At 34.5% G+C, this 18,593-nt stretch overlaps 1 protein-coding gene across 2 annotated transcripts; it reads right to left on the bottom strand.

The window, feature by feature from the left end:
- Window positions 1-354: 354 nt before the first annotated feature.
- LOC138692000 (zinc finger protein 234-like) lies at window positions 355-15,292 on the bottom strand. Of its 2 annotated transcripts, XM_069814737.1 has the most exons (5): window positions 15,209-15,292; window positions 11,097-11,197; window positions 9,270-9,410; window positions 5,123-5,205; window positions 355-2,856 (listed from the first exon to the last, which is right to left on the bottom strand). In XM_069814737.1, exons 2-5 carry the CDS (start codon window positions 11,190-11,192, stop codon window positions 1,395-1,397), a joined length of 1,782 nt encoding a protein of 593 aa, XP_069670838.1. In that variant the 5' UTR covers window positions 11,193-11,197; window positions 15,209-15,292; the 3' UTR covers window positions 355-1,394. The 2 variants fall into 2 exon arrangements, with proteins under 2 accessions (XP_069670838.1, XP_069670840.1); XM_069814739.1 differs by lacking the exon at window positions 9,270-9,410 and having other exon boundaries at window positions 356-2,856.
- Window positions 15,293-18,593: the final 3,301 nt, after the last annotated feature.

The following is an 18,593-nucleotide window of genomic DNA, read 5'->3' on the forward strand; positions in this document are numbered from 1 at the left end:
TATCGCACTATAGATTATTGCATCTAATTCCAATTGCCAGTTTCGTCCGTCGTACCAGTAACTCATGTTGAAATAATTCTGTACCTACTCTACGTACTGAAAATTCAATCTTCACTTCTGCCCGACCCGAAAATATAAAATTACTCAGGCATGCTAACTACTGTCCGTCCAAGTGGTTATGCCGCAGGATTGTAGAAAGGGATGAAATCACGTGACAGTTAATTACTTAACGAGGCCTTTTTAATTAAGTTAAATTAAACAGCTGTATAATATTACGTAAACTTCCAATTCCTAAGAGAAATTAATGTTTTCAGAAAAGAGCTAAGACAGCCCAGCTATTACAGAGGGGCGAGCAGAAGCAGTTGGGGGAAATCGGGATGCGACGTAGGCAAACGGACAGTACCTGTGCGAAAATATGATTCAATATTGAAAGCTCTTTCGTCACTGGAAAACGCGAACATATTTCTGGAACGTACTATACTCAGTAACTCAATACTGCTTACTATCTGCGGTCTTGGTTCTGTGAGGAGTTGGAACTTCCTTAGTAGAAGGGGTGGGAGTGAAGTACATTCAAAAACTCAGGTACAATAAAAATTGAAGTAAAAATAAAATGATGTCCCTGTATATATAAATTTCTGAATAACTTACAAATCTACACTAATTAAAATATTACCGTTACTATTGAGGCCTACATCATTACAGTTAGATTACAATACTATCACTATTGGCATTTACATTCTGAACGTTTTCAATTTCACATTTCAGTGAAGGACCATGGCACTACTAATTTAATGAGACACCCGATTCAATTAAAAAACTTTTTCTTAGGTTAGACACATCACATTGTAAAACTATATATCGATCGTCTAGTTCAAAAGTGCAACAACTTAAAAAAAAAACAACTTTTGAGATATCTTCAGTTGGAAGTTTCAAATAAATTACTTAGAAAGGAACAGAGTTCTGGTTCATAACCACAACAATTAGAAATGAGTCAGTATTCAGGACGAGTTTATCACAATCTTCCAGTTCATTATTAATGCATTTCGAAATGTACTAATAATGAATTAGTAAAGTCCATAGTTAAACTTATTTCTAAAGCAGTTTATTTAGTTTTTTTTTTTTGGTTGTAAATATGACTTATTTCAATATTGAATCGGGAAGAGCTCCGAAATGGGCTTCAGTAGTATAAATAACTAAAAAAGGGCAACTTTTGAGTAGTCGCAGTTTTGAACTGGACGATCGATATATTGCGGATCAGGAAGATTGAGAGAATTTATGAACCCATATTTGTTTAAATTTATTTCAATTAAAAAATTGAATTTTTTAATGATTCTGAGTACCTTGTCCTCTTAAATCTGCCAAAGTTGAGAAACACTTTCCACACATCTCACATTTCAGTGGCCTTGACCTGTGTGTTTGCCTACATGTTTGCTTAAAATTCCCGCAGCTGAGAAACACTTCCCACACACGTCGCATTTAAATGGCCTTTCACCAGTATGAGAGCGTACGTGTTTCTTTAAATGTTCCAATCGTAAGAAACCTTTTCCACAAAGTTCACATTTGAATGATCTTTCGCCTTTATGTATACGTGCGTGACGCTTTAAATCTGGCATAGCTGAGAAACACAGTCCACACTCCTCACATTTAAATGGCTTTTGTCCCGTGTGTCTACGTATATGTACAATTAAATGTGCCGATAAAGAGAAACTCTTTCCACACAACTCACATGTAAATGGTTTTTTACCCGAGTGTATTCGTGCATGTCTCTTTAAATCATTCAATTTTGAGAAACATTTTCCACACAACTCGCATTTGAATGATTTTTCGCCTGTGTGTATGTATGCATGTTTGTTTAAATCTGCCGAGTCTATGAAACATTTACCACACTGAGCGCATTTAATTGGTCTTTCGCTTATGTGCGTTCGTGAATGGGCGTTTAAATGTGCCAACAATTTGAAGTGTTTATCACACGCCTCACATTTGAATGGCCTTTCGCCTGTATGTACGCGTATATGTATCTTCAACTGTCCCAATTCGGAGTAAAACTTTCCACACAATTCACACTTGAATGGCTTTTCGCCTGTATGAACACGGCTATGTCTGTTTAAAACGGTCGTAGATGAGAAACACTTTCCACAGACCTCACATATAAATGGCCTTTCGCCAGTATGTACGCGTGCATGTATTTTTAAATGACCCGAATTCGAAAAAAATTTCCCACAGACCTCACATTTGAATGGTCTGTCGCCTGTGTGAATACGTGCATGTTTAATTAAAACTCCCGATTCTGTGAAAAACTTTCCACACACCTCGCATTTAAATGGCCTTTCCCCTGTGTGCGTACGTGCGTGCCTGCGTAAATGTGACGGTTCTAAGAAACACTTTCCACACACGTCGCATTTGTATGGCCGCTCTCCCTTGTGAATGCGTAGATGCGTCTTTAAATTTGATGAGGATGAGAAGGATTTCTCACACATCTCGCATTTGAATGGCCTCTCGCCCGTATGTACGCGTGTATGTCTGTTTAAATCACAGGATCTTCTGAACGACATCCCACACACAACACACAGAAATGGCAACCGACGTTTGTGGAGGATTACGTGCCTCTTTACGTCTCTTGATTTTAAGATATCACATTTCAATGACTTCTTCTTAGTGTGTATACGAACGTGATCTTTCATAGATTTTGCTGTTTCAAAAAGTTCATTGCATACACTACACTTGACACAATTACTGCTTACGTCAGAAATGTTTGAACAGTCCGTTCCGTTGGTAACACACTGAGTCGATTTGTCTTCTTCAGGATCGATTCCAAAATCTTCTTGTGATACAGTCTTCTGAACATTATCCATAATACTGAAATGAGTATTAAAATTCATCGGTCACTGCTATAATCTTTGTGGTGAGATGAAAATAATATGTTAATATTAGTCATTTGATTATATAGAAGGATACAGAGTGTCACGACGATTTACCTCTCTTACGAAGCTTATTTCCGAAGACATTCTGAGCAAAAAATTGTCATACAAACATTTGTTCTAATATCAATATTTTCTGCGTTACGCTAATTTGAAGTTGTTTGTAAAATACTATTATTCTTGAGTTTTAAGGACAAAAGAATATTAGAGATAAAGAATTAACAATTCAGGAGTATCGTTTCTTTAATTAGCTAATAAACTGAAGCTAAAAATGTGTTGTGATTTCCATAGTTGCTTCGTATGGATTTTTTAAATACAAATTTACATTTCCTTACGCATTTACCACAACATTTGTTACAAATCACGTCACTCTTGTAAATTCTTTAAAACTGTACGTTACGATCCATAATTAAACTGTAAAGAATCAAATTCCTAAAGTCGTACGATTTGTAACAATTTTTGTGATAAGTGTGAACGAATGATGTCGTTTTTAGTTCAGAATTGAAAAACAAAATCTCTAGAAAGCAAATGACATCACATTTTTAGCTTCAGAGCACTAGCCTACTAAATAAATTATATTTTTTAATAGTTCAGTCTCTATTTGTAATATTCCTTTACCTTTAAAACTAAAGAAAAGAGGTATTTTTCTAACAAATTAAAATTCGTGTAATTTAAAAAATATTGAGATTGGGACAAATGTGTAATGGTTCGCTACCACAAACAAAAACTAATACAAACAAAGAGATGGAAATGGTCAATCGATTTCTCTTTCTTGCACCGCGTTAAAGTAGATCTTCTGGGTAGATAGTCAAAAGTAACAGGATTACAACGAAGAACTAAACACAATCAAATACATAGCACAAGAAAACGGATACAACCCTAACATAATAGACAACATAATACGTAAGACAAAACATAATCACAAAAAACAGAAGAATACAACACAAGCACAAGAACACAAAAAATACATCACACTAACATACGAAAACAAAAACACACATAAAATTGCAACCTCATTCAAGAAATTAAATTACAACATCGCATACAGAACAAATAACACTCTACAAAAACATCTCAACACACAAACAAACAAATACAACCTCACAGGCGTATATAAACTCAAATGTAACACCTGCAACAACTTCTACATAGGACAGACAGGCAGATCATTTCAAACACGTTACAAAGAACACATCACAGCCATAACAAAATTACAAAACACCTCCACATTTGCAGAACACATCACAAATGCCAACCACACCTACAGAGACATCAACACAGACATGGAAATACTGCACATCCAACCAAAAAGCCAGAAACTAAACACACTAGAACAATATGAAATATACAGACACACGAAAACACACCTCAACGATATTCTCAAAACACAAATCAATTTCAAAACACATACACTCTTTGACTCTACACTACGAACGCACCCTCACAGAAAACAACAAGAGACGCCAAGACCAACAACGACCAGTTCTGAAGATAACCCAAAAACGGTCGAAACATGTTAACAAGGTGCGTTAAAATTTAACACAAGAAAGTCTTATGATACATATTGAAAAGTAAGATTCCCAAAGCAATAGAAATAACTCGATAATTTATCATAGCTGTACATTGATTAAAACAGAGATATTTTTGCATAATAAATTCAAATCAAAGACGTAAACCTAAAAAATCACAATTCACATTCCCAATTTCAGCACTATTTCAACTCAGTTACATATTATTTTATTGCATTAAAGTTCTGAGTTCAGTGTTTATATATAAAATTCAGCCAATGTCAAATCCTGCAATAATTTTTACTTATATAAGCAGATTTTATAACATTATTTACTTGCAAATGGCTTTTAAGGAACCCATGGATTCACTGCTGCCCTCACATAACCCAGGCATTGGTTCTCGTCCTGTGCAAGATTAATCCAGTCTTCCCTAAGGTCTTTTTCCCTCCGGTCTCCCGACTAACAAACATTATATTCCAAAAATAATCTATATATGACGACCAGGTAAATGTTTGGTATGTTTCAATTGTTATAAAAGACTTTTCTCTTGTATCGGTCTCTAATTCTATTTCCTGTACCATGATTTTGATAAAATATTACTCACTAGCCCTAATAATACGCGATTCACATGCGAAAATAAAACTGTATTGATTCATTGACTGGTACACTGAAAAATATACTGCACAGTACACTCACCTCTCAAGGAAGACTTCATCAATCTCTGACGAAACTTGGACTTCCTGTTCCTGCTGAACTACGTCCAGATTCGAAAAATCTTCCTGGAAAAGTGAGTAAATAATGAAGAGATGACCACCTGGGTAATCGGTTGCCTATCAGAGACCTACTTCTCAATCCTAATTAATCCAATTCCAATTTTCAGTAAGTTTGTAATGATTCTTATACAAAATTGATTTGGTTCTCCAAAACTGTCTTGAATTACATCCTTCATGTATTATTAAAATTCAGGCTATTTGCTTGTATTGTAACGCATTGTAATCAAGTATGAAACTTGAAAATATGTGCATATCGTGTGTAATCATCCTGCAAAATACGTAATAAGAATTTTCGGTGAATGGTACTTATGTCCCGCCCACTATAGGAGACATAGGCCAGTTTTACACTAATCCTAAACATATTTAGTATAACTTGTTGCTTGTGGGGCATCCCAAATCCCGATCTCCACCCCTAAGAGCGCCAGTCCTTAAATACCCGTCAGTCGAGGCCTTCTGACAAATAAAAGCAATTGACAATAGATATCTCAGTCATGACAACCTCATAAAATATCCTATCAATTGAATAATCGATCTTGCTACGTACAACATAATTATATTATATTATTACCCATTTCAGCAAGTACTGATGACCACTGCAAAATACGACAATTTGGTCCAGGGAGCATTCTCTTTTGGCACAAGGATGATTTATGTAACATGTTTCTAAATGCTACGTACAACATAATTATATTATATTATTACCCATTTCAGCGAGTACTGACAACCACTGCCAAATACGACAATTTGGTCCAGGGAGCATTCTCTTTTGGCACAAGGATGATTTATGTAACATGTTTCTAAATGCTACGTACAACATAATTATATTATATTATTACCCATTTCAGCGAGTACTGACAACCACTGCCAAATACGACAATTTGGTCCAGGGAGCATTCTCTTTTGGCACAAGGATGATTTATGTAACATGTTTCTAAACGCTACGTACAACATAATTATATTATATTATTACCCATTTCAGCGAGTACTGACGACCACTGCAAAATACGATAATTTGGTCCAGGGGGCATTCTCTTTTGACACAAGGATGATTTATGTAACATGTTTCTAAATTAGTTTTCTAAATACCAGTACATTCTTTAAAAAATCACTGAAAAACAATTGTGAATATATAGAATGTGGAGTGAGTACGAAATTATTATTATTTTTTATTTTTTGGCACATTATTTTTACGTAAATAACGACAAATAAAAACTAACATGCCACATAACATTATTTTAAGAAATACAGGAAACAAGCATGAATAATATTCACCATTCTTAATGATCGTGGGATAGAAAAAAACGTATGGAATAGAAATTACATGCAAATGTGCGTGTAATAAACAATAAGCAAACCATCTTCGATTAATCATTTCAAAACAACGTGAATATAGCGTGGATTGTGTAGGAAAATAATTTCTTATATGTTGCTCCCAATGTGCATCATTGGTAACTTATAAAAACAAATGAAAATTAACATGACATATAAACACTTTTTGAATAAAGATAGGAGATATTAAGTAATATAAAGCGTTCTTAATGATCTTTGGATGGAAAATAACAATTAAATATGTATAAATAGAAATTACATACAGATGAGCATATAAGAAACAGTAAGTAGAATCATATCTGATTAATAAGCTTAAATTAGTCAAGGTTTAGTGTAAGAGTGGCCTATATCTAACGATATCTCCCAGCAAATTACTTAATTTAAAAACAAAAAAATCGTGTTAGAAGATTGAATTTGTGTATTTTCTCTGAAACTTTCCAAATATTTGCAGGCAGTCTTTTAGATTAGATTGCCGAAAATTGGTTTACAGCGCAACATTAGCAGTGATAAAAGTGTGAAATATTCGTTCAGTGGGTGGTGGATACTCTACATTGACCGAAGTTTCTACAATATTAGATGCAAATGAACAGTAAAAATTTATTTATTTTTGCGAGATAAGAAGAAAGTTAATGCAGATCGAAGTCCAGACTAAATACTGCCAATGCTGATTTTATAAGCTTAAGTGCAGAAAATTAAAAATTATATTCTGAATATGGAATATGTACTATGAATCAAGTTGTGAGGGGAAAGCAGATTTCCTGCTTAAGAATATGGCGCATCTTCAAAGATTTGTTTGTGACAAAAGAAACCCAACTCTTTTATAAATGAAGATGTATTATTAATATTATTTTTCTATAATCTACTTTTTAAGACAGTTACTTTCCAATATCTTGTGAGTTTTGAATTAACTAATATATCAGTTTGAATCTATCTGTCTATCATAGTAATTGCTACACCAGTAAAAGAAACGAAACATTTTGTTAAATTAAAATGAAATCCTGTCCCAATGCATGAAAGTTTTCTCCATACGTTCCAGGTAATTCTCTGTTAACTACCAACAATTCAGGACTGGGCAGTATTTGAAATACATTTGTATTTTGTATTTTCTAATTTGTAAGGATTTTCGAAAGTATTTTGTATTTTGTATTTAAGTACATAAAATTGATGTATTTTATATTTCAAATACTCAAAGTACTCTTTCCTTCTTCTTGTCCGTCAAGTTTTGGAATTGGATTTGAAGAATGAACTTTTGTCTTATTTGCCTGCCCATTTTAGATGTGCTAGCCATACATTTAGTTTTCTTGCCACAACTGATTTCCTTAATGCAATGACGAAATCTCCAGCAGCATCAAGAATCCATCACCCAACACTTGCTAAATGTTCAGCATTATGGAATGCATCTAGGAGACCCAAATCCTTAGAAATTATATCAGAAGTCTTGAAATATTCATTAAAGTTTCCTTGCCCAACTCAATGGAATTCTCAAATATTGCAATTCAAATATGATATGAACAGTTCTGAAACCCATTGTCGTAGCCTTGATTTAATGAAAAACAGGAAGACCTGCTATTACGGCCAACTTTTGTCCACATTAATTTCCCTTAAAAACAGATTAAATATTCTGTCATCTAGTAATCTATTCCAAGTAACTCCAATCCTAATAAGTTCGCTTTCATCAAGATTTAAAGCGATGTTTGATCTGACCCCAGAAGCAAATTGAGCTATTTTGGCAGCTTGCTTCACCCATCATTGAAGATGAGATGGCTACCTGACACTGCCTCACCAAATGATAAGAAGAGGACACAGAATATGTGCGTGAAATCATCTGAGCAGTTCTCTGTTACACCTTTGGTCAGTTCAGACGATGAAAACAATTTTTGTGTTTTCAACTGAAGTACAACAGACTTTGAAAATCAAAAAGAAAAGAACTTGTCTACTGCGGAGTATGAGCTCATACAATTCTTCAATGGCAAAGGGACAACCCTGTGCACTCTAGAGAATTACCCAACAGTGAAACAAGCTTTTATAAATATAACACAAGTTTGTGTTAATCTACGCCTGTAGAAAGACTGTTCTGTTTTGCAGGATTTATTCATTCACCAGCAAGGGGATCCTTATCTGATAAACTTCTAGAGAAACTGTTTTTTTGAAATGGAGCAGTAATTATTCATATGTAGCATAATTTCATTGTTGACTGGGTAAAGGAAGAATGTTCAGTTACAGTGTTCATACAAAACTTCGAAATAAAAATACTTTTAATGATAATATAATATTTTAGATTTTCAGCAATATTCTTATTTTTTTAGGCCTAAGTATTGTATCGAGTATTTGAAATACAAATGTATTTTGAGTTTTTGAATACAAATGTATTTTGCTTAATTTTTAAAAAATATTTTGTGTTTGTATTTCAAATACAATTTTTTGAAGTATTTTGTATTTGTATTTGAAATACTTGGATGTCGGTATTTTGCCCAGCCCTGTCTATCTGTCTATCATAGTAATTGCTACACCAGTAAAAGAAACGAAACATTTTGTAAAATTAAAATGAAATCCCGTCCGAATGCACGAAAGTTTTCTCCATACATTCGAGGTAATTCTCTGTTAACAACCAACAATATATATTTGCGAATTATTATTCTATTTCAAATCTAAAAATGAAAGATGTCCAAGTTTAGAACCGATTGGAAACAAGAAAACAGTTAACATTGCACAGCATATGTATTTGATAGTAAACAACTTACATCAACTTCATATTTCAAGAATGAAAAGCTCGTAGGGACTGGTGTGGTGTCTTCAACTTTTATCTCTGATTTGATTTCGTAACTATGGCTCACGCATTCTGCCTTCATGTCCATCACTTCCAAATGCGATAAATTCCCTTCCTACAGAAAAAATGACAACACGAATGATTTTATTTCGCAGTTTTAAAATTGACTTCATTTGTGAAAGACCTGAGTCTGTTTCTGCATGCCCGTTATTGGATAACTTTCTAAACACAGGATACAAATAAGATAAGAAAATTGAAGGCAAAAAGGGAATAAGACTGATATTATGGCATACATTCCTTGTGAAAATAATTGATATACTGCCCGTGTCTCACGTCCTGAACCGAGAGTTCCCTAATGCTTATAACCACACCTCTTAGGTCTGCTCGGACCAGCACGGCAGCATATTACATGTGCCGAAAACATTATCCTATGCCATTGCAGGGGTCTTTACTGTTTATAATACTGGAGACTCTAATCGTGCTGAATTACCATAGAGCAGCATTTCTCTAAGTATGTTCCGGGGTTCCGTGAGCCCTATATGATTTTAAATTTTATTCCATACTTTTTTTACTTGATTATTTAACAACATTGTATCAACTACTACGTTATTTTGCATCGATGGCATTGATGATAGCGAAATGGTATTAGGCGAGATGAAGTTAGGGATTCGCCAAACATTACATGACATTTGTCTTACGGTTGGGGAAAACCTCGGGAAGAAATCCAACTAGGTAATCAGCCCAAGCGGGAATCGAACCCGTTTCCGAGCGCAACTCTGGATCGATATGCAAGCGTCTTAGCCGACTGGGCTGCTCCGGTGGCTATTTTATACTTAGTGGTTACTATAAAAAAATATAAATATTACGAAAATATGAATCAATAATATCATGATACCACCGTTGATAATAATAATAATAATAATAATAATAATAATAATAATAATAATAATAATAATAATATTCCAATAATTTGCGTAATAACAATATGTTTGATGAACATCTAAAACGGAAATAATACTTATCACTTTCATCACTGGATTCTATGCGTTTGTGTTTACTAAAACAAAATACCGAAAAGACAAAATGCAGAAGTACAGTAGAAATGAGACCACAACTTTCCGCCATAAAACCCGACTGCAGGCTTAAAAAGCAAATACATTCGTCCCACTGAACAGAATTATTGAGATACTAGCTTTCACTTGTCTGTTAATTATTAAATACTAATAAAATATTACAAGGATTCAGCAGTTACACTTTAGATTAAAAGGAATTTCGCGGTGGAAAAAGTCTGACAAACGCTGCCATAGAGGAAAGAGTTTACGGATGTATACACGTGACAACTGTGATCGCGATTAGGTCGATAATCTCAAGTAGAGACTGTAGTCTACCACTGGTATTAGTGTTTAGTTACAGGAATTGATGAGAAGGACATAATTTGTTTTGTGAGGGGATAGCCTATACATTCGCTTGTACATGGCTGATCTTGCTCCATAGCTGACGAAAGAAATCCTGAAAAGGCCGATGTGTTGAACGTAGGGTAGTAGGCACATGCGGTACCCAGGACCTCCCACTCTCCCCCTCTGCGTCTCGCCCCGCAAAGAAACAGCTCTGGAAGTGAGACACGGGCAGTACTGTGATGTGTAAAAGAATCTGATTTATGTTCTACACCATGTCCGCAAAAGTCTCTCCGAATATGATAGGTTATTAATTCATTACTCAAAACAATAACAAAGAAATATTTCCTGCTCTGGCACATTTAGCCAAAGAAATAAAAAAAAAACAGCGACATTTTTCACTTTACCTCTAACGAAGCCTTGCTGTCTTCTATTTCGTATGTATTATCACGTGGCTGTAAGTCTAACGGATCATCTTCAGACTCCAACTTCATTAAATCCATCAGAGCTGAAAGAAGAAGTTATGCATAGCCTTCTTCAGTTACAAGCCGGAGCATGGGTAGGTTTGGCAACGCAGAGTGGAGGCGGGAAATTTTAAAGTGGTATTGTGTTTGCTCATTGCTTTCGTTATACGTAACGCGTATTTTTTCAATATTACTTCATGCACAAACGTAAGATCAAGATTCAGAGTAGTGATGTAAATTATTACGGGTTCGAAAATAGTGTTTTATTGCAATCAATTAGCTATACTTCAGAATACGGCATAAGTAGGCTGCTTACATACAAAGACTGCCACTTAAAATAATTACAACAAAAATGTTTTTATTGATAGTATGAAGGTAAATAAATAAATAAATAAATAAAGTTATTCCTTGCACCGAAAATAATAAAATCAATAATGCTATAAAGATATAAGTTCCTACGCAGTATTCTTAAGTTCCATTCAGTTAAGAGATTTGTGGCTAGTAAATTGACAATGTTTTGCCGCTTAATGTTGTTTCACCTCTGACGTGAAAGATGTAGGATATCACATGAATTTTAATTTCATGTGATTATGTCCTGTTTTTCGATAAATATTTCAGATGTCCAGGAAGCCAGTTTTACTTTGAACCTGGCCAATCACCATAACAATACTGTTATCCTAAATTATTTGTTATAAACTTTTTAAAATATAATTTTAAATAAATATAACTACAGAAAACAAGCTAAGAATGTAAATTATGGAAATAGGCCTAAAATAAAATGTAAACAGAAGAAACTATTGACATACCTATTATAATAAAAGTATGAGGATGTAAGTACAGTTAAGCCAAGTAAAAAAATCTACGAAAAAAGATGAAAAAATATACCTTCAACATAATACGTAACAAAACGCAATATTATCTATTAAGAACATGTATGTGTCAATTAGCGTAAACTCAGTGAACTTTAAATCCTCTAAATACGAAGTGAAAAGAAACATGTTTATAACTAATTTATTACAAAATAAATAAAATTGATAAGCAAAACTTGAAAACCAACAAAGTGATTATATGCATCTACAAATTATAGGTAGTTCTGACGTATAGCAGGCATTCTGCATCTTCAACAAAACTGCAACATTTATGGGATCACAAAACAGCTGTTTACAATGAATTTGTAAACCAACGGCGTAACTTTATTGATATAGCAGGCGAGACCCAACAATTTGGCTAGAATTCTGATACACACAAACCACAAATAAGACTATAAAAATGTAGTTATACAATATTTAATATTTAGTAGAATAGTCAATTACTTTGTCATCAATAACCGTAAAAATTCCCAAAGACCGCAAACATTTTATTTTCATTTATTGGCTTGTTTTTATCGCCAACACGCACTTAGTTTATAATACATCAACAATTAACGTTTGGTACGATCGCGAACATAATTCCATCGACACACACTTGTATTGTAACATTAATTTACATTGAACATCGGCATTAGCACAAACACGTGTTCTGTATGGTCGGCCTCTGGGTGACAGTTAATTACAGTGTTGCCGACGTATGGCTCCGGCTTGTAACTAAAGAATGCTCTGGGTTATGGTAACTGACAGTGATTTATAGAACCTGATTCGTTTATTCATTACAAGTTTCTATGATCTAACTGACTTGACACTTGATGTAACTTGAATTCAAATCACTTGATTCGACGAACTTGAAAAGTGTGAACTATGCTTGAAGTTGACTTGAAGTCAAGTAGCAGCTTGAATTCAAGTTTCAAGTGAAGTTGAATCCTTTTCTACTTTTTACTTGACTTGAGGTAAAGCACCATGCTTTCCATAAACTCGGCAATAGAATGGGGTGGTGTGGTCGGCACCGCCTTTAAGGCCCATAACATACTTGCAGAGCTTTCGCCAGCGGCAAATGTATTGCGGGAAAATTAAAAAAATTGATAACATGGATTCAAAAGGACGTGCACACACTGGAAGAGATTCTCGCTCGAGGCAAAAACCTCGCGCCAGTTTCTCGCTGGAATCGGTAGCTCAGCGAATTTTCTTGACACATTTATCAAAGATGTTTCATATTTATACTCTTTATGACGATTGAATGTAGAAAAAGATATCACAGGTGGCGATGAATTGCATTGTTTTTATTTGAAAATGAGGAAAGATGGCTGATAGTTGCAGTCAGAAACTTATCGAACTTGTACGATGTCACCCGTAGGCCTATTTATATGATACATGGAATGAAAACTTTATAAACACGAAACATAAATAAGATATCTGGAGACAAATATCAGATTATCTGAAAATAAATAGGGCTGTATTTTATTTTGATGAGATTTGATAGTATTGATTAAACATTTGAAATAATGTATCTAGGCTATATGTCTTAACAGTTTACGTAATTTTAATCAGAATATAGCAAAGAATCCTCTATCATATCATGAAGGACAAAAAAAATGTGGTCCATTGAACCTGAAATAACGCCTAAACGTATCGTCATTCAAATCGAAACCAGTGTCCAAAACTCGCCCTTATTTTCGTAAGATACAATGTGATTTTCAGATATTTCTGGCTTTAATTTTAGGCCTACTTTTTCTTTTCATTAACAAAATATGTTCATGTAATTCCATTTCCTCATCATCTGAATACTCAGATTCAACATAGCGTTCGTACGTAATTTGTAAAGTACGACAATATACTTACAGGTTATATATTTAAGTACGACAATATACGTAAATACATAACCTATAATATTTCCCCCAACGAGTGATTACTATAATCGAAAAATGCTTTCTGCATGAAGGCAGTGCATAGATGATCATAGCCAGGTGTGATCTGTGATAGCGAGAACTCGCCAAGTGTGTGGAGGAAGGCTCTTTGCCTCTTTCTCGCAACACATTTCTCGCTAGCGAAAACTCTTCAAGTGAGTTACGTGCCTTACCCTTGCGAAAGAACCGGTACTCAATTATATAGGAGGCTGAGTGAACCTCGGGGCCGTTCTGAAAGTTTGGCAACGAGAAAAAATCCTGCCACCACCTGGGATATAAGCCCGGACCTTCCAGTCCGTAGCCAGATGTTCTACCAACTGAGCTATCCGGTTTATAATTAATGTTGAAGTTTTGTATGTTGTATTTTAGTTGTAGCTTAATAATTATGTGTTACTTCTGACATGTCCCATATCACGTGTGTGATCAGTTGGACGCAATAAATGAATTGAATGTGACAGTTTAGGTTAGTTTAGGCTTTTGTTATGCCTTGCATTTAAGTTTTCTGATAGAAAACGACTTTTCATAAGAGCGTGGATCAGTGACAAAATATGTTTGTTAGTTCTGACTCTTTTGTTTTTATCGGAATGAAGTAACAGATATACTGTAATCAATGAAAATGATAATATAGTCAAGGCTGAACTCTATGATTAGGCCTAGGCCTACTTAAAATACGGTTCATTTCATTTCACTTCACTTCATTTCCGACAAATGAAAATATTTCTGTCGTTCTAACGACGGTGAAATACGGCAAAAATGGAGGTTTTGAAAAAAATTGTCCGAAAGTAGTCAAGCTCCATACACCAATATGTACACTTATATCTTATTTGTTTAAATTAAAATTGGGTAATTTGAAAGATAGAATGGACAGATAAGATGTCATGGAAGAAAAAGACGCCAATTCTGATTCAAGTCTCTGTGTTAGATGGGTTAAACGAGGGGATAACTGACTACCCCGAAATATGTGGGAAGGTTTAGCGAGTTATTTCAGAGCATTATTTAAATATGAGATCAAGGAATTATATGACATCATTCTTGAATAAATTTCAGAACACGGATTCCTTCCTTTCCCTCTTACTTCAAAATTTCAACCCTGTGCACACAAAATAAATTATTGGGACTGAAAAATGCCTTTTCGTAAGTATGATGATGCTCATTTGACAAACGCAGGCAAATCTGCTCGTTTTAATATTTTCAGATATAATTGTCAGTAAGGAATCCATATACTGAAATTTTACCTCATTCCTTTCCATTGTATCTTTAACCAGAAATTGCAACATACCTCTTCAATAATAAAGCACTTCATGCAAACGAAACTTCTATTAAATTATGAACCAAAATTTTATTGCAACAAATGCCACGATTCAGCATCCAAAGGGCCGTGAAAGACGGGATATCAAGTGCTGCCAAGCGACGGAAATTCAACAAGGAAGGAAAAAGAATGGCTTTGACGGGCAATAAATTTTCTGACGGAAATTTAAATATACACCGTCTCTAGACTTTTTTTTTTTAATTGTTTAAGGTTGGGGGCATTTTATTTTTTCTTTGAACAGCCTTTCCTGTGCTATAAAATGTTAAACAATCCCGTGTTTAAGATTTCCTCGTAATCAAGTCAGAGGTTGACGAATTATTGTTTTAATCAAGACTGCTAAGTTGTGTTAAAATTTGGTTTTTATGTGTATATAGTCTAGATATATTGAGTGGGTCTTTATTTTTATTTTGACGGATTTCCAGGTGTTAAACTGACGGGGATACAATTTATGCGTTGGCAACACTGGAGTATCCAGATCGCGACAAGGTTCAGATACGAGTTACAAATTGACGATAATTTAAGTCACAATTCAGCTAAACACTACTTCTAGGTCTATAGTATTTCGTACTCGTATAATTGGGAATAACGAGGAATGGTTCATTTTGTAAGAGTTAAAATCAATCGTTCATAAAATTACACATGAAGAAAGTTAAATGTATGTCGCTGGTACAGCAAGTTACATTTTTATTGCACCTGGAAGAGTTACTGATCTTTTCACATAATAAAAGAATATAATATAAAAATGATATGAGTAAATTGTGAATATTGAAGATTATGCGAATTGTAATTAAAAAAAAATAATAAAAACAATAATGATGCAGCATTCTCGGGTACAGAAGAGTTTTGGAATCGCAATTGTCATCAATAACATTTTCTTAACTTAGACGACATAATCGAAGCATTAATTCTGAGCTTTAGACTCCATATACATCATGGGTTTTTCTCTTAAGCTATGGTTCCGTTATGGTGATCATTGCCGAGTGAACAACGCCACACGATTAGTTCTACATGTAAATGAATCCAACTGGTGTTTTTACAACTTTCAGCCATCATGTTCGAAATAGCATGAGTAGCAACTTATAAAAAATAAGAATATACTAACATTTATTCTTACCAACCATGAGTTTATATATTCTGTGCCAGCCACCGGCGTGGCTCAGCCGGTTACGGCGCTTGCCTGCCAGTATGAAGTTGCGTTCGGGCGCGGGTTCGATTCCCGCTTGGGCTGATTACCTGGTTGGGTTTTTTCCGAGGTTTTCCACAAACTGTAATGTGAATGTAAGGTAAACTATGGCGAATCCTCGGCCTCATCTCGCTATCTTCAATCTCATCGACGCTAAGTAACTTAGTAGTTGATACAGCGTCGTTAAATAACCAACCAAAATTAAAAAAGGAATATTCTGTGCCAGGTAGACACTTGAGTATATTCTATTTTGGTATGTAATAAAAAATAAGTAGGCCTACTCAAATGATTTTTTTCTTAACAAAAAGAGTACTTACTATAAAAAGTTCAATGTTACATACTCATCTTTATTGTTATCACTCCATGATTAATAATGTAAGGACATTTTGTTTCCCCCTTTTGAAATTTTGAGACAATAGCGCTATATCTGGAAACATTAATCAAAACTTTTCTCCTAAATCTGCATGTGAATTCGATGACAGCCTGGTTTTATTCATTATCTTCAATTCCCAAAGAACGTCTGCCCTTAAAACTCCATCTTTTAAGTATAAACTTTCAACTGATGAATATTCAGGAACTGATCCTGCACTGATGTCATATTTTGAAGACCCAGGTTGACTTGGATCTACTTTACTACAAGTCTCTTTACTTGTATGTTTACCAGCATGAGCTGACATTGTATCAGCAGCACTGAAATAGTACATTATGCAAAGAGCCTATAATGGTAGTAATTAAGACGCGAGTATGTTCATGAAACGAGCGTCTTAATTACCATTATAGGCAAGTTCCATACGACTTTTTATGCTCGATCATATTTCTAACTTGAAATTATTCACCTGTCCTTATACTGCTTGTTTGAGGCTTGAAAGTAATGTAATTTTCCCTAAGATAGGTTACTAGCCTTATCGTTAGGTAGTCCAGTAGTGGGGCTGCCACTTTTAGCCTCTGGACAGGCTTGTAATGCAGCATTTCAAGAAAATTCAAGAATCCCAAAAATTATGATGCAATATAAACCTAGAGGACATCGTCGACCAGGAAGACCTTTAAGAAGACTGCTAGATGGAGCCGAAACAGGTCTACAGAGGCCTAATTCGTGAAGGTTGTTGATGATGATAATGAAATTATTCATAAGTATTCATGTTATTCTTATCTGACTGGGGAGCGGAATTGACCTTGTGCAATATCTCGTAAATTGTGAGATGTGCGCAGACGCGAAAGTATTCATTTTTTCCGAGAAACAAATGTCATTGACCTAGATATAATCTAGAGAGTAAAATAAACATTAATCTTGATATAACCTTGAAATTGATTTAGACATTGAAAAACGAGATGACAAATTGAATTTATTTGAATATTATTTACAATTAAAGCTAATTATTATAGTAACAGAACATAACCTCCTGCGACAGTATTGTATTTCAGCCTCCGTGACGTTTAGTTTTATAATGGTACAATGGTGATTTCTCATTGGCTGAACAACTGAACTATAATGAATAGGTGTACTTTAATGAGGTCCATTAAAGGGCTGCTACCGGGTGTATAATTACTACATTTCGGGATGGTCGAGCATAAAAGATTTTTAATGACTGAGTCTCACATATTTTTATCAGCTGTTTGTGTTTAATTCGTTTTGGATGTGAAATTAAAGTCTGGCACCCCGTATTAGCGAGTCCAAAAGTCTTTGTACATGGTTTGCAATGTGGCTGAAATATAATCTGGTCAACAAACTCAGGATTCAATTTTGAATCAAACCACCGGTCATTGTGGACAGTTTCTTTGATGCGATCTTGCACTTGTCTTTCCCTATACATGCAAAAAAAAAAAAGGTAGGCAAAATAGAATACAAGCTAATAAAAAAGTAAATACATACTTCCTAGTAAATACTGAAGCGAGTACCTTGAAGGAAAACTGGGTTATATCAGACTGAAGCATGGTACTGTTCTTCACTTAACGTTACTTGGGACTATGGTCCAATATTCATATTTTTCACAAACTCTTAGTGAAATTCACTGACTCAACATTACAAAAACAAATTCCCTCATCAACTTTAATTCCCCTGACCTTCTAGGTATGTGGGCAACCCTATTTAATTGTCTTAGTTCATAAATTTAAAGACTTGAGAGGAACTCGTATGTAAATACAAAACTCAGGAACACAAACACAATTAATGTT

Source organism: Periplaneta americana, chromosome 16 (genome assembly GCF_040183065.1).
Source record: "Periplaneta americana isolate PAMFEO1 chromosome 16, P.americana_PAMFEO1_priV1, whole genome shotgun sequence".
Taxonomy (NCBI): Eukaryota; Metazoa; Arthropoda; class Insecta; order Blattodea; family Blattidae; genus Periplaneta; species Periplaneta americana.

Coding starts and splice junctions, on each gene's coding strand:
- LOC138692000 (XM_069814737.1), bottom strand. CDS start 11,192: ATGGATTTAATGAAGTTGGAGTCTGAAGATGATCCGTTAGACTTACAG. Junction 9,411..11,096: donor ACAGCAAGGCTTCGTTAGAG/GTAAAGTGAAAA, acceptor TTTTTTCTGTAG/GAAGGGAATTTATCGCATTT. Junction 5,206..9,269: donor TCTTGAAATATGAAGTTGAT/GTAAGTTGTTTA, acceptor TCACTTTTCCAG/GAAGATTTTTCGAATCTGGA.